The sequence below is a fragment of the Lagopus muta genome, chromosome Z (genome assembly GCF_023343835.1).
Source record: "Lagopus muta isolate bLagMut1 chromosome Z, bLagMut1 primary, whole genome shotgun sequence".
NCBI lineage: Eukaryota > Metazoa > Chordata > Aves > Galliformes > Phasianidae > Lagopus > Lagopus muta.
In genome coordinates, this window is record NC_064472.1 from 32,562,557 (window position 1) to 32,584,243 (window position 21,687).

The 21,687-nt window shown below is 37.9% G+C and overlaps 1 protein-coding gene across 14 annotated transcripts in view; it reads left to right on the plus strand.

Moving 5' to 3' along the window:
• The window catches only part of CCDC171 (coiled-coil domain containing 171), a 217,685-nt gene that overhangs the window by 130,125 nt on the left and 65,873 nt on the right, over window positions 1-21,687 (plus strand). For all 14 annotated transcript variants that reach the window (XR_007373821.1, XR_007373820.1, XR_007373822.1 and 11 more), the window contains one exon: window positions 13,820-13,971. Coding sequence is in view for 8 of the 14 variants with exons in the window: in XM_048930579.1 (XP_048786536.1) it covers window positions 13,820-13,971 (152 nt within the window). In the remaining 6 variants the exon portion in view is untranslated. The remainder of the gene's footprint in view (window positions 1-13,819; window positions 13,972-21,687) is intronic.

The window sequence follows — 21,687 nt, forward strand, 5'->3', positions numbered from 1 at the left end:
CATTTTTTTATTTCTCACCTTGCCTTTCTTTATTCTAAGAAATGAGTAGAGACTATATGAAGAATCCTTGTTGTAGTAGGTGATAATGATTGCATCCTGTTAAATCTTTGGCAGTTAGTGAGAGCAAATATCGAAGTCAGTACCTGTAATCACCAATTAATTAAATACTGAAAGCTGCCTCTTTATGCCTATGAAACTTTTGCCTAGCCTTTTTTGTAAAACTAGTTTTATGAAATCTTATTTAGTCAAGATCTGCTGCTGATTATCTTCAATTCCAAAGTTAGTATATAATCATTTAACCTTTCAGTAACCTTTCTTAATGGAGAAATTTCTTTCTTGACCCTTTGAAGCAATTAGGCTTTGTCCACTTCTAATTTTTCATACATTTGTATCTGTGGCACGTGGGTAATCTCTTAAAAATCATCTGTACTGATATTTAAGAAAGTTCACTCAGTAGATGTGGTGAGGTCAAGGTGTGTCCAAAGTTGCCTCTGTGAATGAAAGCAGGCTCTAAATGTTGGAACTACAAAAATGAAACAGCATGCAGTAACAGAAAATAACAAATATAGTTACCACAGCACTTTCTTTGTTAGTCAGTTTTTCTCATAAATTTGTGTAATTATCTATGCACAGTATCTTCAGAAAAGGAGTGATTTTATCAGATAGCCACTGCATAGCCTGGATGTCACTACATTGTTTGATATTGTCTGCAGTGTATGCTGTTGTAACACAGATAAGCCCGTTAGGGAACACAGCTGTTAAACTGCTGCTGATCATGTGGGTTGCAAAAAGGAATCATGAAGTGAATGCTATCAGAGATTTGGAATTATCTGGGCCCTTATTTTTTTGTGTGTGCTTGTTTTAATTCAAAAAACTAGCAAGTACTAAGTGAGTGAGCCTATGTAATAGGATTTAATAAAGCAATAGATTTTATGACACAAATATCTTAGTTGCAGGAACAGAATCAAAACATTTTATATTAATTACACTTAAACAAAAAAAAAAGTCTTCAAGGGCTGAATATCTGCCTAGTCTTTTTCAATTACCTGCTTGTTATTCCATCTTTATAGAACATCTCTGTAGTCATTTGTTTGTTATTCTTAGTGATAGCTTACAGAACAAAATTTTTATGAAACAATGCTCCATATTAGCATTTTGCATTGGAACTAAGGGAGACTTTTCTGCCCCGGTACTGCATTTCCTGGGCCTTGTAGTTAAAGACCTGGAAAAGGAAGGGTTATCTACAACCTGAGTGAGTTTATTATGGCTTAGTGATTTGCTGATTGATTTCATTTGCTGTCAGTTAAGGCTCTCTTAATGTCAGTTTTCTTTGCATAATGCCTTGAAATAAAGACTGATGAAGTTTTTCGGATTGATGCCGCTTACATAAACTGACCCTGATTTGCCCTTCTGCATGACAATATAAGTGACAGCAGTTAGAGGAAAATATAGCAATGAATATGCAACTTAAGGATTGGTAAAACACAGTAAACCTTTCAGAATATAAACCAGGCATTAAAAAATGACTGTTCTGATAGTTTCACAGTTGTCCATTATTTAAGAAATAGGTTAGGGTAACATCCTGAGTGGTATACCACTGAAATGAAACTCAGGGGATGAGTTTTGAAAAGATTAGAAATTAAATTTTCCCCTCAAATGTGACCAAATTGCCACAGATTTGTTGTCTATATATAAAGTACCGGTGTGTGTATGTGCACACACGTGTGTGTGTTGGTAAATGGTAGCTTATAAATTCATGTAACTTTTTAGCTAAGAGTTTTCTCTTTTACACAGTTATCTTTCAGAAATTATAATGAAGTGCTCAGAAACTGTTATCTTGATTTTTCAGTTACTAAATTCTTTGCTGATCTAGTGATACGTACTGCTAGAATCCTAACATCACAAGTTCCAACACTTTTATTAGAGTGTGAAAAACAAAAAAATTTTAGAACTGATCATTTCTATTTCTCTCTGTATTCCAGGTTAAACATGCTTTAAAAAGACTTGCTCAGTGCAGTATCCAATTTTATTGTCATCTTCTTTAACTTTTCCTTTGTTATGGATTCTTCCTGTTAGATGCAAAACAGTGTTAGGGTAGAAAGTACTAAACTAATGGAAAAAGGAGTGTGGAACTGTTTTGCAAATCTGAATGATAAGGATACACAGTCTGCAGGTTGGCATGCTTACCTGCATGGGATTGAATATCCTCTGGCTTCTGAAAAAATAATGTAATTGAAAAGACCATTTTTAATTTATTATCCTGGAACCTTGATAGAACTCATATTCAGATTCTTTTGAATGGATTCCACATCATAATCTAATTTGTCAAAATTATAGTTTCCATCTGTAAAGCCAATTCTCAATGCCCACTTAATGCTTGAAGATTATAATTTAGTTCTGACTTCTTTCTGTCCAGAGGCAGATTGTGTGATCTGCTCCAGGCACCCATTCGTACATTCCCCCCTTCCTGATCATAACACGGTTGACAAATACTAAAGGGAGGGATAAGACGGCAAGACATCATGCCCTCTTTACTTCCTGTAGTGCCAGAGTTTCTCCATCTAGCTTTCCATTCTGAAAGGAATCCCTTTTAAAAATTATTTTAATGTTGGGAAAGATTACAAGTTGAAGCTTATGTTCTGAAATTTTTACAACTGCTTGCAGTCACTACAAGACTGGATTTTGAGCAGTGAGTCTCCTACATGTCAAAATGTGATGTTTGTCTGTACCTTGGCAAAGGTCACTACTCTAGATGCTTGATTTGTTCTGCATTTATTCCGTGTGAGACTTGCTGCAGAATTTACTCCTTTGGGAAATAGACTGTGGGACTGAGTAAACATTTAGTGCCTGGAGGGCACATGGACTGGCAGTAAATCTGGTTGTCCCAGCTTATAAACAGGTTAAAGAGGGGAAAGTTAACAAAGAAAAGAGTACAAGAAGCAGGACTAAAATGTCTCCAAAATCTCTCCCACTCTCCAACATCTTAGTTCAAGTACCTCTTGAAACAAAGGTCATACTTTTCTATTCAGTGGCCTTCAATGTTTCTTTCTTGTATTTATTGTTTCATTGCCTTTTGAATCCATGTGAAGTTAACTATTCACATTACTTGTAGAAAGAACTTCCGAAGCTTAACTACATACTTTCTGAAAAATTATTTTCAGTGTTTGTTTTGAAAATTGTTTCTGTTATTTCATTTAATGTTCTCTCATTTTTGTATTAAAAGAAAGTGCATAATTATTCCTCGTTCACCTCCTTTATGCTAATTGTGCTTTGACATCATTTGTCATATCTCCCACTACACTTTCTGGCATTTCTTTTCAGGTTAGTTTCACAGTTCTCAGATTACAAGAAGAATGTGAGAAGCCGTCTATAGTTTCTAGATTTAGTAAACGGTGGAAGGGATTTTTTCTATACTACCATTATCGATAGAAACAGTCACTCATAAATGGTCTGTATTGGTCCAGCACTGAAAAATGAACAGGTAAGTAGTCTGCTTCTTGAAATAGTTGATGTCAGAGGTACTTCAGAAAATGCTTTCCTCTAGGGTGTTTACAAGTTAGTATAACCTGAAATATGTGCATTACCTGGAAGACCTGGTTTGTCATCATTCAGGGTTGCCGCAAAAACACATGATGTTGAGGTTCCTGCAGCTATTAGCAAATCTGGTGAAAAAAACAGACAAGAAAGGATTTTCTCCCATCTATTTATGGTTTTCTCTAGGATATTTTACTTTGAATCCTGTTGCTAAATGATACTTCATTGTCTCTTGGCCAATTTGTCTCAGAAGTACCTATCTGACATAGTTTTGTCATTTCAGTGTTTCTACAATCATCCAATAATTCAAATAGTCACCAAGTCTTCTCCTCTTAGGCTTCTGAGGAATTGGATCCAATTGTTGATTGTTGGCCAGACAGGGGAATGGACCTTAATTACTTGACTCTCAGTCTAATTATTTAAATTATTGTCTGCAATCTGATGATGTTTTTCCATTTAATACAAAAGCACTTTGTGAATTTATTGAAGACAGTAAAAGATCAATGTAAAGTAAAGTGAAAGATTATTTAAAAAAGCAAGATATTCAGATATTAAGTCTTTGAGTTGCTGATCTGAATGCATTCAAATTCTAAATGCAGACAAGTTCTGCCAATGAAAGTTATTCTCTGCTCTTTGTCTTTCAAGCTGTTCCAAGTAAGTAACTTTTTCACTTAGCTTGTTGACTTTTTTCACAGAAGTGGCTTTAAACCCACTCTCTGATGTAGTGCTGTCTTACTCATCCACTAGCTTTCAGTTATCCATCCCTTACCCTCAGTAAGTTTGCAGATGACACCAAGTTGGGAGGTAGTATCTGCCTGATCTGCCTGAGGGTAGGGAGGCTCTACAGAGAGACTTTGACCCAGCTGGATCGCTGGGCTGAGGTGAATAGGATGAGGTTTAACAAGGCCAAGTGCCGGTCCTGCACTTTGGCCACAAGAGCCCCATGCAGCCCTACAGGCTTGGGGATGAATGGCTGGACGACTGTGAAGAGGAAAGGGACCTGGGGGTGTTGGTTGATGCTTGGCTGTACATGAGCCGACAGTGTGCAGTGACAGGTGGCCAAGAGGGCCAATGCCATCCTGGCCTGCGTTAGAAATAGTGTGGCCAGCAGGAGCAGGGAGGTGATCATCCCTCATCAGCACTGGTGAGGCCGCACCTCAAGTACTGTGTTCAGTTTTGGGCTCCTCACTACAAGAAAGACATTGAGGCCCTGGAACGTGTCCAGAGAAGGGCAACGAAACTGGTGAGGGGTCTGGAGCACAAGTCTTATGAGGAGCGGCTCAGGGAGCTGGGATTGTTCAGTCTGGAGAAGAGGAGGCTCAGGGGAGACCTCATTGCACTCTACAACTTCCTGAAGGGAGGTTGTGGTGAGGAGGGGTTTGGCCTCTTCTTCCAGGCAACAAACAGGACCCAAGGAAGTGGCCACAAGTTGTGCCAGAGGAGGTTTAGGTTGGACATGAGGAAAGCTTTTTCTCTCAGTGAGTGGTCAGGCTCTGGAATGGCTGCCCAGGGAAGTGGTGGAATCGCCATCCCTGGCAGTGTTCAAGAGGCGTCTGGATGAGGAGCTACGAGGTATGGTTTAGTGCTTGTGGTAGCATTGGTGATGGGAGGACAGTTGGACTAGATGATCTTACAGGTTGTTTCCAACCTTGTGATTCTATGATTCTGTGATTCTATGATCTTCTATATGACTAATATCGACAAATTAGACAAACTATCTCCCATTTAGTTGTTCAAATGCTTGTTTTTGCTCAAGGCCCATTGGAAATTGTTCTTCTGAGTCATTTGATAGTGAGGGCTTACAATCAGGCTTTAATTTGTTATATTTATTCTCCAAAACCCACAGCAAGCTTATGTTTCCTTTTTGTAATTAATGGAGACATAGCTCTTATTTTGTTGATCACATTCATTAGAAACTGAGAACATCCATCTAGCATTTTATACCTAAAAACTTGATCTCCTGTGCAGGTCCCTTGACTTCACTTTGTTTTAAGGCAAAACCAACTTTGAGAAGGATTTGGGCTGTTTTTCTTCCCTTTCTCAAAAACTGCTTACGCTGTGTTGCTCCACATAATTGTGTAGTGTATTGCAGGTATTCAGGAACTTCCCCTTCTTCCAATGCAGTCTGGATCATCCCGTGGTAAATGGTAGGGCTGTGTTTCCACTCCTGGAGCATTCAATTCCAGATGGTGTGTCTTAATTTAGACCACAGTCATCCACTGCTAGTCTCTACTCTCCATTGGACTTTCACACTGGTCGTATGGAAGTATTAAGGGGTGAACAGGTTTTTCTGATTATTCCTTAGCTCTTCAGATGATGAATAAGTTTATGAATTGGGATCAAGGAATCTCCGTTGGTGCAGTATTGCCACTGGTGCACCATTGTGATAGCAGTCAATACCTGCTGTTCTGTAACCCTCAGCAAATTCACAACAGGAGGGTTCTGCGGAAGACATAACAGTTCTCATGTCTACTCAGTGTGCCAGAAGGGAACTTTGTCACTCCTAACAACTCCTAACTACAGCATGGTTTATCTTTTTGCATTAAAAATACAAGGTGGACATATTTTTACGTAAGATATTTTATGTAATTCAATTTAAAAATGTTTTAATCTAAAATTAGGAATTGGACTTGTTGATGCTTGTAAGTCCCTTCCATTTCTGGATGTTCTGGAACTGACAAACTACTTCCTGTTTCCAGAAAGGAAGTTCTAGTCAAAATATTTAAAGAAATCTCTATACCTAACCTAGATTTTGTGAGATGATAATTTTCATCTGCTGGGGTCAGTGACAGACCTCTGTAGTGGTTAGCACCAAACTGTTGTTAAAACTGATTCTTGAATGAGTATTTTAAAAGATTTATAAAAGTCTGAGTAGCATCTGTTTGCCTGTAGAGCATTTGCCTCCATAAAAGAAATAGAAATTTGTCTTCAAAAATTAATGGAGCACTCTTTAAAAAGAATGAAAGAACTGTATTTTAATTTTCACTAAATTAATTGTTACTAGTATGTTCACAAATAGTCTTAGCGTTAATTAATTTGTCTAGATAGTTTGTGCACAGCATTTCAGAAATTTCCAGATCTAGCATTTGCCTTCCCTCTGAAGTTCTTCTGTTTCAGATTTTCATGTTTAATAACTTCACAGATTAATGCGTGTTTCTCTCCACACATTAACTTATTCTCATTATTAAATTTGCATATGCATACAAATACAACGAATACGTTAGATTTCAGAAAGTTATGCCTTTCTATTTAGGTTATATTTTTTTATAAAAATGTCACTGTTTTGCTTATATAGCATATCCTATCTATAGAGAGTAGTGTTGTAAGGGTGAGAAAGGTTTATCCTTATTGCTTCTGGTTTCATAGTCTTGGTTGTAGAAGCAGAATTTTTTTACTCCAGCTTTTTAACATTTTTTCTGGTTCCAAAATATTACAGTAGACCAAAACCAACACGATCCAGTTACAACTTCTACTTCCACTTGACATTTCACATGGATTTTGATGAAGTTTTAATCACGTCACCTCAAGACTGAATGCTTGATGGGACACTGCAGGTTTTTGAATAAAACTGCATCCTGACATTTCTATTACAACTACTGCTGGTTAGTTCCTCTTATTAGTGGCAATATGTTGTGCTCACTCTAGGGAGATTTTCATGCTTTCATATGAGGCACTTTTCACAGAGTCTCATTTTCAGTCGCTAGCTGTCCCTCTTTCTTTCATCCCTGCCTAGCATATATACTGCAAGAGAAACTTGAAGGAAATGTACTGCCCGACAGTACACTTCTCAGCTGCCATTTCTTTCTTGCCAAAACTATTGTCTTGAAGTTATTTTTCCTCTGTAGAGTAAAATATTCTTTTTGTATTAGCACCGTGAAAGAAGACGAGAAGGAGTACACTGTATTGGTAGGATTTCCCTTACCCTTAGCTCCAGCTTAAACTGTGTTTTCTCTGGGGCAGCAGTCATTTTCTGTTATGTAAGTACACTTGGCTTAGTGCTATAGATGGTGAGAACAATCTTTCACAGGTAAATATTACCAGCCTTTACCTGCCTATCTTCCTGGATTTTGTGAAGTGGTGATTTGCTTGCATTGTCTGTTATTGAGTATTAAAGAGTACAGGAAGCTGCTTTGCTATAAAAATTTCAAGATCCTTTCTGCGTACTCATACCAACAGACTCATTGCCTAATGGTCTTAATCTATCACTTTCCAGATCAATGTTACTTTTGAAACTATTACACTTTGTAATAATTTCCTTGGCAATCGTTGTTATGCCCATCCAGTGTGGTTTCCAGTAGGAGCACTTTCCCTTCAGTCTCCATTTCAAAGCTCCCTTTTCAATTTTCTTGTAGGAAGTCATGTCATTACCTCTTGCAGAGAATCTAGCCTTTTATTTAGAGCGTCATTCCCTTGGGCAACCCTCCTGAGACCTTTGGGGTAAAGTAATTGTTATTGAAGCGAAGGAGATAGAGTTAGGCCCTGTGTGTGGCACTGAGTCAGCTTTGGTTGGGGGAAAAAAATAGTTGTAACAGAATTGACCTGCTTTTTGGCACATTTAAATTGTGCCTGCCACGCTTGAATGGAACACAACAAAAAGTTCAGTGTTGAAATGAGATACAAGGAGAATAGATCATTGAAGAAGTGCCAAACAGCTGCAAAAGTTCAATTTTTGCCGAATGCTGTTGCACGAGACCTTTTGGTCAGGGTAGCCAGGGCAGCCAGAATGGGATTTCAAATGCTAAAGTGTTTGGTGGAAATAAGTTTTAATCCTTTCTTCTCTAGATACTGAACTCCTAAATCTATAATAAATGGACTGAAATTTTGCCTCTGAAAACTAAAATTAATTGGAATATGTTATGTTTTGTGGGTTTTTAAAACTAATCTTATTCATGCAAATTTGAAGCAAGGTAGTAATGACAGGCATTTTGTAAGAGATCCATTTAACATGTAGAACTCTAATCTGTGGAGCTGTTTTCACACCAGTTGCCTTTGCCTGCACTGCACTTCAGCCAAATTCTGTACCATAAATGAAATTCGCAGTCTTTTCAGATTCCCATCTAAGCACCTTGTTATACTAAACTTAATCTTTCATTCTTCTGAAGTTTATTCAACATTCCTTCTCTTGTTTTTTTCATCTTTTTGTTTATGTTGCCCTCAGGTAAATTTACAACCTGCTAACATTCTTTTTAGTTCAAGAATTTCCTGAAGGGAGAACCTAACAGGCAAATGTTAATTCTAACTTTAAAACTTAATTTTTTTTTTAAACAAGTTGTTTGAAATAGATGATTTTATTTTTCTGGCTGCTGTATGTGCTGTTACAAATGCAGTGCTTACATTGTCAGGCTGTTAGTCTGCGTGATGCCTTTTTATTATCAGCGTTTCACACCAGGTCCCTTTTAGCTCTGTTCTTTCTATCCAGGAGATACAGTTCTAGGACAACAGTAGGCCCAATAAGATCACTAGAATCATATATTATGGATGTTAAAATAAAGAAACTGGTTCTTAATCACTAGGTGTTTTATTTGTAACTTCAAAGTGGTCTAAAACTTTAACTGGATGCTTCAATATACAGTTATTTAGAATTCATAATCCAAATAAGAATGCTTTGTTTCAAACTGTGTTCATTCTCATTAGAAGAGTACTAAGGATAAGGAAGGCAACATACACAGTGTTTTAATTTGGAATAACAATTCCATTTTTGTAATGTAAGTTAAGCAGACCAAGGGTTCTCAGGAACCTTTGGAGACCATCTAGTCATACCCATCTGATCAGGCAGAGCCAGCTAGAGACAATTCTTCAAGACCCTACCCAGGGAGCTTTTGAGCATCTCCAAGGAGGGAGATTCCATAAATTCCCTGTGCAGCTGTTCTATTGCTCAGTCACCTGAAAAATGAAGTGCTTCCTGTGTTCACACACAACCTCTGTGTTCCAGTCTGTGCCCGTCACTTCTTGTCCTGACACTGGGTGCCCTTGAGTCTGGCCTCGTATTCTTTGAACCTTCATTTCAGATCTTCCTGGAGCCTTCTGCCCAGGAACAGTCCCGTTTCTCATCCTTTCTTAATTATATAAGAGGTACTTCTGTACCTCAGTTATCTTTGTGTCTGGACTCTCTCCAGCATGTTCATGTTTCTCTTGTATTGTGAGTTGCATACTGCTCTAAGTGTGGCCTCACCTATGCTGAGTATAGGGGAAGGACTGATTCTCTCTACTTCTGAAGACATCATTGCCTTCATTGCCACAAGAACACACTGCTGCCTAATGGTTAATTTGTCCACCCATGCCATTTCTGCCTTTTCACTTTTTAGCTGTGTGGCCCCCGGTATGTATTTGTTCATGAGATTGTTCCTCTCCACATGCGGGACTTTTCAATTTCCCTTGTAATAATTCTTGAGGTTCCTGTCAGAACGCTTCTTCCACCTGCCAAGATCCCTGTGTATGGTGACACAACCTTCTGGTATATCCACCATGGCTCCAAGCTTTGTGTCATAACACACTTATTGAGCCCTTCTGTCCTCATTGCTAATGAAGATGTTAATGAGGACTAGGCCTAGTACTGACTCTTGGGGTACATCTCTCCACATTGACTTTCGACTAAACTTTGAGCCACTGATCACCACCCTTCTGGGCTTGGTCAGTCAGTCACTTTTCAGCTTTACTGCTCTCGTCTGACCCATCAGACTGATCATTTCATTTCAGTAGTAACTTTTAAATTAGTCAAGTGTGACTTCCCCTTTGTGAATTCATGCTGACTACTCCTGCTGATTTTCTTCTTTTCTTATGCCTGGAAATAGTTTCCAAGATAACATAGTCCATTACTTTTCCAGGGACTGAAATGAGAATGACCATCCTGTAGTTCACTTGGTCCTCCTTCTTACCCTTCTTGAAGACAAGTATGATGTTTGCTTTCCTTCTGTCTTCAGGTGCTTTTCCCAATCACCATGATTGGTGAAGGATTATAGAGAGTGGCCTCACAGAGTCAGTTCCCTCAGCACCTGCGGGTGCGGTTTGCCTCTAGACTGGTGCTCCCTGTCAACATTATGAATATATTTTTATCCTGTAAATTGCAGCTAGTTGTTTGGGAAAGTCGTGCTACCGTTTTCATGAGGCTGCTCATCTCCTAACTTAGTGCTGGAGCATTGTCATGGTTTTATGATTTTTGTTTCTTTGTGACAAGCACTAAGACACTTTAGACAGTGCAAACACTTCTGCCATTATAATTTGCTTGTACTATTTCAGTAATATATGATGTAGAACTTTAAAAATAGTGAAATCGTTTATAAAATGGAACATTGGTTGGAGTTAAAGAAAAGGGAAAATGTCACCAAAAAAGAACGGTTCAGTGGACTACTTTTTCTTTGCAGAGTAATTCATTGCAATTACTGTTGTTAAAAGAGACAAACCTCTGTAAATTTTAACTGTAGTTAACTTGCATTCCATGTTCCATCCTTCAAATGGCTCTGTAATCACAGAATGACAGAATGGTTATAGTTGGAAGGGACCTCTGGAAGTCGCCCAGCCTAACCCTCCTGCTCAGACAGGGCCTCCTACAGTCAGTAACGTTTAAAATTCATATTCTTCAGACCCACAATTGTTATATCCTCCTTGTTTAAGACTTCCCACTACTCAACTGTCTGAAAATGTGTAAAGTGGTCTGAGTCGCATTAATATTAGTTATTATAATGTTCAGGGATCACTACATTTGGCCTTTCTGAATAGAATCAGTTTTCTGATGTATATTCGAAAACAGTTTTTATTTATAATAGAAGGCAAATTTTTATTATTTCAGATGTTCTATTCCCAGTTTGCATGTCACAACATTACCAGTGCATTTAAAACAGGAAGTCCTTGCTTAAATGCAGATCCTGCAGATATATCTGAATGTCAAATTTTGCAATATAAAAATTAACCAGGAGAGCTGAGGAAGTGTCTTACATCTTAGTGCTCTGTATACTTAACAATAAACAAAAATACTCCTTAGCAGGAGACCAACAGAATTCTGCAGAGCAAGATGTCCCTTCTCTGATTCTATTAACAGATGTTCTGACTGTAACAATTGACTGTTGAACAGTTTTCAGAGCTGCAGATATGTTTGTATCTGTGATCCAGAAGTAGAAATCTAAATTAAACTGCTGGACTGCAGTAAAGATGTGTTTAATCGCTCTTTGATAGATCTCATAACATGCAGATGATCAGGTTCTCACCCCATTCTATGTGTATCAAGCTTTCTAAACAGTTAAACTTGTACAGTGGAAAACAGATTTGTGACTCAGAATGTGACTGACATGAGTTACAGAAAATCATATGTAAATGAATGCCTTCCAATGGCATGTCTAAAAACCCAATGTATTTGCCTTTCTCCCAGTGGCATTTAAAATAAGTGTTCTGCACACTCATTATCAAGGATTCCGTGCCACCCATTGGAAGCCCCAAAAACACTGTTTTCCCTAACCTGACCCTGAGTGAGAGAAATCCAAGCTGACCCTGACTCTTTGCTAGGGAGCTGCAGTATACTGTAAAGAATGCATACCCAGGGTGCATAAAAGCTGCTTTCCACATTGTTAAAGAATTGTAAATAACTGAGAAATTGCTTCCTTCTGGACTAAAAAAATCTACATGTCGTTGAAAAAAGTTTGCCATACATGAAAATAAAAGCTGGAGAATGAATACGTTTTCCCTAGATTGAAAATTTTTGGACTTGTTAAAGAAGAGAGCAAATGAAATATCTGAGTTGAGCAGCAAGGAATTTATACTGCTGTTTCAGATAACTGCATGGGCTTATTGTGCCTTTATAAATGTGGAATGAATCTGTGTAGATTAGTGGCTTCACCAGCTTTGTGGTAGTGGAGGTGAAAGGAAGAAGGCAAGGCACCTTCTCGATGTGTTCTAATTTAGTGATACTTTTAAATATCACGAGGGAAATAATCAAAGGAACTCATAAAGGTTTTGTTTTTTGTTTTTTGTTTTTTTTTCTGTAAGACACAGCTTGTTGTGACACAATGGTATAATCCTTGCTTATGAGTCACAGGCCCACTCCACAGAGGTATTTCAACATGTGTCTGATATTTAACATATGGGCAGTTGCTATAGGAAGGCTCTCATGCAGTTTTATATGGGGTGTGAGTTGTATCCACATTCTTGCTTGGTATTGTTTGTGAAGAGCTGCAGCATTTTAGTGAAGTTGAATGTAAATGAAACAGTTTTAAAATCAGGATCTGAGTTCACAGAAGCAGGTTTATAGAACTGTGTGCACCTTCTTCCAGGACTAGCACTACAGTATGTAAAATATTTTGGATATTCTTTTCAATGAGAAAATATATGATGGTATTGATTTACCACTGCTGTTTTCTACATTTGACAACAAAGTGATTTGACTGACTTCAGCTATGCTTTTATTCTCAAACGCAGCAGTGTGTTTGGAAATAAAGAAAGGAAAACAGTAAAAATCATAGTGAATACGTGCTTGTGGTACTAAGTTTATTTTTGCCTATACCACAGAATTACATTCAAAAGACCAATTTCATGTCATCTGAGAAATGTTCATACAGTAGAAACTCACTACAAGTCATTTCAGAAGGGAAAACTGTAACCTGTAAAATGTGATTAACCAGTTGTAAAGAAGTCCAATAATCTCAACAGTGTTACACTATATAGGACAGATATGAGTTTACCAGTACTGCCAAATCATTTGTACTCTCTTGTGCTGCTAACTTAATTATCAGTCTGATCAATATTACACGGCTGGGACATTCTTCCACTATATACATGAAAACAATTATATTTTCCCAGCTATATTGTAATCAGATTATTTACTTTCTGAGGTCTGTACGTTCACTCTGTTTCTTTTGTTTCCACCAAATTAATTTGCTTTTTTAACATGGACTGGGAGGATTAATAACTCATTTTGCTAGTAGGAACATTAACCTGAAACTGTAGTGATACCTTGTGGAAATAAGTTGATCTAGCACTTTCATATGTTTAAATACAGTGAAAAGTAGTGTCATCTGCTCATTACTGCACTGTGCATTTGAAAATAGTTCATCCACACCTCCTTACTGCACCACCATTTGCTTTACTGTAATGCTTTTAATCTGTAAGATGATAGAAGGAAGATGAAGACCCATGTAAGATGTTTAGGTCCTAAGACTGAAATTCAGCCTGCCTTCCAGCTTTTGTTTGGTTTCTTTGATCAAGAAAGTTTAGCTCTTATGTAGTAGATTTGGGTGTACTCTGTTTGGCATTTAAGTATAACCTGCCTGTTGCTAATTATTTATTTTACTTTTTAAAGGCCATGATTAAAAGTTTTATGGATGTCTACCAACTTGCAAGTTACAGAATTGACATATTAGTGAAAGAAACAGCACCTCATCAGCTTCACACTGCAGCCCCAATGTCCAAGCACCAAACAGCTTGCCTTCATGAAAGTGGGACTTACAATTGGTAAGTTTGCATTTCAACTACATTTTTGTCATTTTGATTTCCTGACCATTCATACAGGGCGCAGTAGTTTTTCATTATAAATATACTAGATCAATAAGAACAGTAGCAACAGAAACTTTCTGAGACTTTTCCAGAAGAGAATACGGGGATGTAAGAGTTAACACAGGAATCAGTTTTACTGCTGTATCTTTTTTAGGGACCTGTTCTTTGCTGCTGTCACTGAAAAAGTACATAGTTGAATTTTGGACCTGAAGAATTTAACTGTCGAAAGATATAGCCAGTGAACACATAAAGTTGTTGACGGTGCATAGAGGCACAATATTAATTAGGATACAAGATTTTTTTGTAGACATTTGTGATAAACTATGCATCTCAGTAAATACTGTGATCTGGTTATAAGGTTAAATAAATCATTTTTTTCTAAAATGTTGTCCACAAGAATACTTGAACTTGTTTAAGGCTATAAAGGTGCTTCTTTATTCCTGAGAACTGTGTTTACCATTCTTATTGAATGCAGGTATATTTGTGCCACGCATGCAGGAGGCTAGACATGTGAATAAACAAATCGCCTAAATATGTAGCCAGATATGTCTAGAATGAGACTGTAAGTTGTGCATACTTGATGAGTACACTTGATGAATTTCTTCTCCATCTTTCTCTAGTTTTCAATACAAGATTAGGAGGAAATCTTAAATCTTTAAAGGCATTTTTGTTTTGTTTTGATTCCCTTCTTCTTCCTCCTTTCTTTCACTCCTGTGAAGCGAAGAATCGTAAAGGAATTGAGGACTGTTTGATTTCCTTTTTGAAGAAGAGGTAGATAAGGGTAGATAACAGCAGGACAAGGGGAAATGGTTTTAAGTTGAGGGAGGGAAGATTTAGGTTGGATGTCAGAAGGAAGTTCTTTACTATGAGAGTGTTGAGGTGCTGGAACAGGCTGCCCAGAGAGGTTGTGGATGCCCCATCCCTAGAGGTGTTCAAGAGCAGATTGGATGGAGTCCTGGGCAGCCTGGTCTAATACTGGGTAAGTAATGTGGAGGTTGGTGGCCCTGCATTTGGCAGAGGAGTTGGAGATTCATGATCCTTGAGGTCCCTTCCAACCCTGGCCATTCTGTGATTCTGTGCAGATCTTTAAGAGGAGAGCACTCAAAGCAAATGACAGAAACACATGAACATATATATATCTAAAGGTTGTGGCTGTGAATTCCAAATTTTTACTGATTTCAAAACAATTCCATTTATTTATTAACATGCTTCGGAATGGATCAGCATGATGGAAAATTAGCACAAATAGAAAATATATTAGTCAGTGTTGAACTTCACTTGATCTCGGGATGGATCACAGTCAATTTGGATGAATGCGTTGTCTTATCTGTGGATGTGCAAACTTTCTAAGGCACTCAATGAAATTACTTCTTTTCTCCTCCAAACAGCCTTTCTCTATATTTTTGCTAGGTTTCCATGCATCCTGCTGAGCCTGTGCCCAGTGTAATTGTGTTGCTCCTTTGCCTGTTATGATTGCTTTTCTTGTTTAGATCAAGCTGACCACTTGTATACTAAGGACTCAGAAGCCTGCCAAACTTGCTGTAGAGAGGTTTGCTTTCATTCTGATTGAGAGAGCTTTTAGAGAAGATTACACTAGTCCTGTTTGTGAAGGGCTATGCAGTGGCTTGATTTGTTATAGTGAAAACAAACAAATTGCATCCCTAGCTCTCCAATGCCTGTGATTAAATGCAATCTTCTAGTAAGTAATTTGTGTCTGCATACAGTACAGATGTACAAATCATACTATTTGCATTAGAGTATTGAAGTACTGCCTGGCTCTTCTACACAACCCACTGAGGAGAAGAATAGTTACTCCTTGAATAACAATTTCAATTGTCATTTAGCATAAGTACTAATTGAAAGTATTTTAAAATTTTAATGTGAAGCCCCCCCCCCCCCCCCCCAAATCCAAATAGCTAGTTTTCCTACTTACTTGAAAAAAATGTGTTTATTGGATATTTTGTAATATACGTACTTTCTTTGGAATTAGTCCATAATATGTGCAAATATTTCATCAAGCAGGACTTTCAGTACCTTCAGGAGTCATGGGTTTCCAGCATGGCTTACATTTTAAGGGATCGGTTGACATTCAGTCCTGTTCTGATTTTGATGAAATTTTGCACTAAATTTTCCTCTGTTTAAAAAGTAGGGTTTTTTTTTTCCTTGATTATTAGTATCTTGTGATAGTCTTTTTTTGCAATCATAACAGTTTTGCTTCTATGTATTTCCTTTTTTTTTTTTTTTTTTTTTTTTAATTTACATTCTCTGAAATGCAGCTGCCATAGTCACAGTTTTGTTCTCCACAGTTTGTTGCATTTGGGTTATTTGCTGACTGGGGTTGTCAAATGAGGAACAGAGAAGCCAGCAGTGAGCCTCTAGTATGAAATGAGATGGAGAATTTTACTGAGCACTGAACTCCATACTGGACTGGCACTGCCATTTGGTCCATGAAATAGTGAGGAAACACTATCATAGTTAAAAACTTCTCAGTGGTCTTCCCTTCACGTGTCTCTGACCTTATGCCCTCTTATGACTTGCCTTAGGAAAGCCTGATGTGCTTACAAGGGGGTCTTTAGTGGACGTATTTCAACAGTAGAAGCTGTACCCAAGAGAAGAGAAGATACCAGCTGAAAGTGTTTCCATACTTGTTTTTTTACTTTTTGTTGTTGTTATGCAGCAGCAGCAAGTAATGTAACCATCACAGATTGGATTGTGCTTCAGGGTTTCCTTTTAAATGAACACCCGCCAATATTTTAACAGTACTGGACTCTACTACTTTGATCCATTTTATGTCTTCAAATATATTAACTTATTACCATGCTTGCACTTTCATTCAGAGTTGTTGGAGCAAGTAGGCTTTGAACTGAGAGTTTGTAAATGCTGTACTGTGAAATACTGCAGTCATAAGCAATTACTTTGTGGGTGCTGTGGGGTAAGATGTGGCATGAAGTTAGTCACAAAGTAAGCATGTGAGTCCCTGCCTAAGGGAGTTTGTGGCCACAAGTACAGTGGTGTGGGGAGTGGATGCAGTGATGCTGTATTCTTCAGTGTGCTCTGACACATCTGAGTTACTAACTGAATTCAGTTTCAGTTCATTATGGTAGTGCTCCAGAAGGTGTTTTCATAGCTGTTAGACTTGAGATTTTGTGCCTGGTGTCAGTAGTACTTTTAAGAACATCAAGTATTTTGGTACCAGTTTTGACAAATAAAAGAAACCCCTCTGCCCCATTCTAAGTAGCCAGGTGTTTCTCTGACCTGGAGACTACTGCATCTCTGTGGCCTTAAGCATGCATGCAGCTGATCTCATTATACTCCCTCTTTTTTTTTTTTTTTAGCTTTTTTTTGCTTTCACATTAGAATCAAAGGAGGGTAGAAGACAAAGGGGAAAAGAGAGTAACTTTGTTAAGCAAATGAGGAGGGAAAAGCTTTCTTAGTTGTTCTGGTTAAATGAAAATTTGGGGAGACAGCAGGATGTCTTTAACTGTAAAAGGTGAGGAGGTTTCAGATGGGTGAGAGAGGTTCATTGAAAGACTCCAAGAGGAGCAGAGTTCTCATGAAACGAGCCATGAAACAACTGTTGTCTTTGGATGCTTCTCCTAACTGGGGCTGAAAATCAAATCACTCATTGCTTTATGTGGCTTTTCATCATCCTTGCTTTTTAACCCCTAAAGTTATGGCTACATCTGTCTTCTGTTTAAAAATTTCTAGTGGTATCTCACACAGTAGTGGAAATGCAAAGACCACAAGTTTTGATAAAGTGAGAGAAGTAAATAAAGTGATCCTGTGTGTGAGAAATACATATGCCTTCGTATTTTGTATTGAAGAGCAGCATTAAGCAGAAAGTATACTTCCCACTCAGAGCAGTCAGCTCTCAGTTCTCATTTTCTACTTGCACCTGATTCATGGTGGGGAGAGACACAGCGAACGCTGTGAACTCAGGCTTAGCAGCTAATGACACCACTGACAGTCTCTTTCTACTTAACTGGACTGTTCAGAGCAGTGTGTATCTTTCTCCCACGTTCTTTGTTTCCATGTCACTGCTTTAATCATCGTTTGAAGAGTGGAAGTTGCATCTAAGCAGGATGCAGGTCTTACACATAGAATGATGAGAAGGGAACCAGGGAAGAAGAAAAAGGCTATTTGACTTTTCACTTGCTGCTCAGGAGAAAGGCTCACAATCCATCAGTGTGATGTTATGTGACAGAGAACGTGCTTCATGGGCTGAAGCCATATCTCTTGTGTTAGAACATGGAATGACTGATGCAGCTGGGGGAGTTCTTGCCAGATGTTGCATGAGGCAGATGGGTCCTTGATGAAAATCCTACTTGGCTTTTCCACTACTTCATGCTAGCCTGGTGCACAGCTGAACCAAAAAGATTTTATTTAAGGTTTGGAATTGAACTGGTTTTGTGAAAGACTGGAGAAACTTATTTTTAATTTGCCATGCAAAAAAAAGAAGAAAAAAAAAAAGAATAAAGCAAACTTAGTATTTTCACTGTTACCTTTGTCTTGCAGCATTTTCTTGGGAATAGTCCAGGACAGAACTCAGTAAGATGTAAACCTCAAATAATTGTTTGAACATTGGTCTGTATTGTTAATTAGTGGTGCATGGATTATTTACTGCGAAGTGTATGAATGTTCTTCAAGTGTTACTAAGTAAAGGGACATGTAACAGCCCCAAAGGAGAATTTCCCAACTATTGAGACAATAAGAGAGATGAAAGAGTGGAAACACCAGTATGAGCAAAAAATTAAAATGATTCCATTTTCTAAGCTCAAAGTCTTTATTAGGATGACTCTGGAAAGCAGGAATATCTACCAGGGAGCAATTTTTTACAGAAGTATTTACATTTCTTACCTGACTGTAAGCAACTGGCCTTCAGCTGACAACTTTACTGCACAGTCAAGGAATGCAGGTATCCTGGTATAAATGCTCACCTTGTTATGTGGTATTGCTTACATAAGTAGCAGTTGTAACCAAGCTGTATAAATCATGTAGTTTAAACTATTTGCTTATTATGTAGTACCAATAAAAATATAATAATATGAAACCAACATTATAAATCACATTTTGTGACTTGAGGCAAGGTGTTCAAAAACAGTTACAGTAATCCAAAAACACACTTGCTGTTTGGTAAAGAATACTTCCTTTTCTTTGGAAAAAAATTTTGATACTCAATATTCTAGGTATGTGAACTTTTAACTTGTCAGACTATTGTAACATATTTGAAAATTATAGTAATTTGATTAAAATGTTGCCTATAAGGCAAGAGGTTCAGTTAATAGAATCCATATGTAATTAAAATGCAGAACTAAATGTAATCAGACCCCAGTGACTGGTGCCTTCATATTGATAGTTTTACAATGGCCTCTGGGGTTGAAAGTTTATGTTAAAGTTACTAATGTAGCTGTGTTCCAGAAAATGAGCAAGACATTCTAGCCATTTCAAGTATGACAACATGCTGAAGCAATGGTCGCGCAGTACAAAAGGTTGATAGTCTGAATTAGGGGTATCTTCTGCTGGCAGGTGACAGAAGGACGAGTCTGCTTGAATGTAGTAGTCAGAGAATTGTATTCAGCATCAATGCTGTTGTGTAAACATCCCTAAATGAAGGATCTTGCTGTGAGCGTGTACAGGTGTCCTTTCCGTCAGTAATTTAGTTACTTCATTTGTGTGAATTCACCTTTGAATCATGTGAAAGCTATAGACACAACACTATGTACCAGCCCACAAAAGAAGTTTAAAAAAATTTCCTGAACTTAAAAAAAAATAATATTTTCTCTGGACAGTTTTAAGAGTCGACATCCTGTGTTAGAGTTCTCTAATCATCACCAGCACAATTTACAATCAGAACACACAGAGAGCCAGTTCAGACCAGCTCATCTGTTGACTTTGGCAGAAGCCCTTAATCTCACTGCGTGCAGCTGCCACTTGAGAGCTGGGGACTCGGCAGAGAGCCGAAGGAGGGTGGGATACGGGGTTGGTCAAGGCATGAACACATAGGCCTGCTTCATTTCAACAGTCGTACACTGCTTTTTTATAGTCTTTTCATTTTACAGCCTTTTTTTTTTTTTTTTTTTTTTTTTTTTTTTTTTAAAACCTGAAATTAAATGAGGACCTCTCATGAGCCACTGCGCTCCAGGCATAAGAAATTGTAATGTCTGGCTTCCAGAAACTGTCCCGTCAAAATGTGCTTCTGATTAGGTGGCTTAATTACAGCTGTGAAAACAATGTTGATTTAGGCCTCAAGATTCCAGTGCATGTCAGCCGTTATTAGCTAGCCTTGGACTGAAGCCACCATTTTAAAACTCTGTACCACTAAAGTCACACACTGCCTGACAACTTTTTATTTAGGCAGAAATGTTGCCAGAAGCAACACATTTTATGCAAAATATTTTTCATTGCGCAAATTTCAAATGTGACACCATTGATGGACATAAAATGGGTAGTTACGGCTGGACTCCACCGAGTCCAAATCCTAACTTTCGCAAAAACGAAGAAGAAGAAAACCCGCCCTGTTTAAAATAGTTCTTATAAAGTTTGACTGACATAATGCTTAATTTTAATTCCTTTAATTCAGTTTTATTCCAAATCCAGCATGTTGGTTTAACCACCCAATTTTATTGCATCTAAATTTTCCTGACAGTTTCATTTGCTGTTGGGAAATAAAATTGCCATTTTTGCAACATGGGAAATAATGGCTAGTTTCAAAACCAATATGTTTGAAACTTCCTTTGCCTGAAGCAGGTTAAGGCACACACTCAATTTACTTTAGGGGAAAAAAACTCATTAAATAGTTTTTAATATTTTAATATAATTTAAGTAACTGCTTTCACAGTGGGAAAGCTTATTAGGCCCATGTATTTACACCTGCAGAGAGGTAAATGTTTGGGTAATTAGGTGGTTTCCAATACTTCAGCTATTCAGTGCAGTTGCAGAATTAATGCCGTGAATACTATTGATGGACACAATGCATTTGCTGCATTTAAGCATTACGTTTCTAGTGGTAGTATTCTGCTTTCAAGTGCTCAAGAAGGCGATTTAAGTGGTTTGTTTAGTTGTTTTTTTGTTTTTTTTTTGTGGTGGTCTGTCTGTTTTGAAAGCCTCTTTAATGACAAGAATTGGCTAAGGAATGTGAGTGAATGTGTGTGGGTGTTAGCTCTCGGCAGTTGCCTTTGCTTTGGAAAAGCAGGGTCTACATTCTCACTTCACAGTTGCCATGAAATTCCAAATGTCCATGCTGTGCGGCTTAATGGAAACCATGAAGCTCCTAAATGACCACAGGTTTATTCCAATGTTAAGCACAAAACAATCTTTCAGGTCATTGGCTGAGCTGCAGAAAAGGAAGGTCATGTTTTCAGGAAGCTAAGCTCCTTTCCCTTTCTCGTTCATGGTTTGCATTTCTATGGCATTAAAAATGTGTTTCTAGTAAGGTACTGGAACTACCAACTCACAAGCAAGGGTCCTCAGTTCCCAGGACTGAAAACAAGACACTTGGAAACTAGCACTGTATTCATTTCCTACCCTAAGTGCTCAGGCCAGGGGAACAATTGTACTTCCTAGAGTAACTAATTGGAAATTAGTTCAGAGAGACTAATGGTTTGGACAAGGAAACAGCTCTAAAGCATAGATTCAAGTTTGCCTTGTAGAGAAACACTGCCCATTCATTCGCTG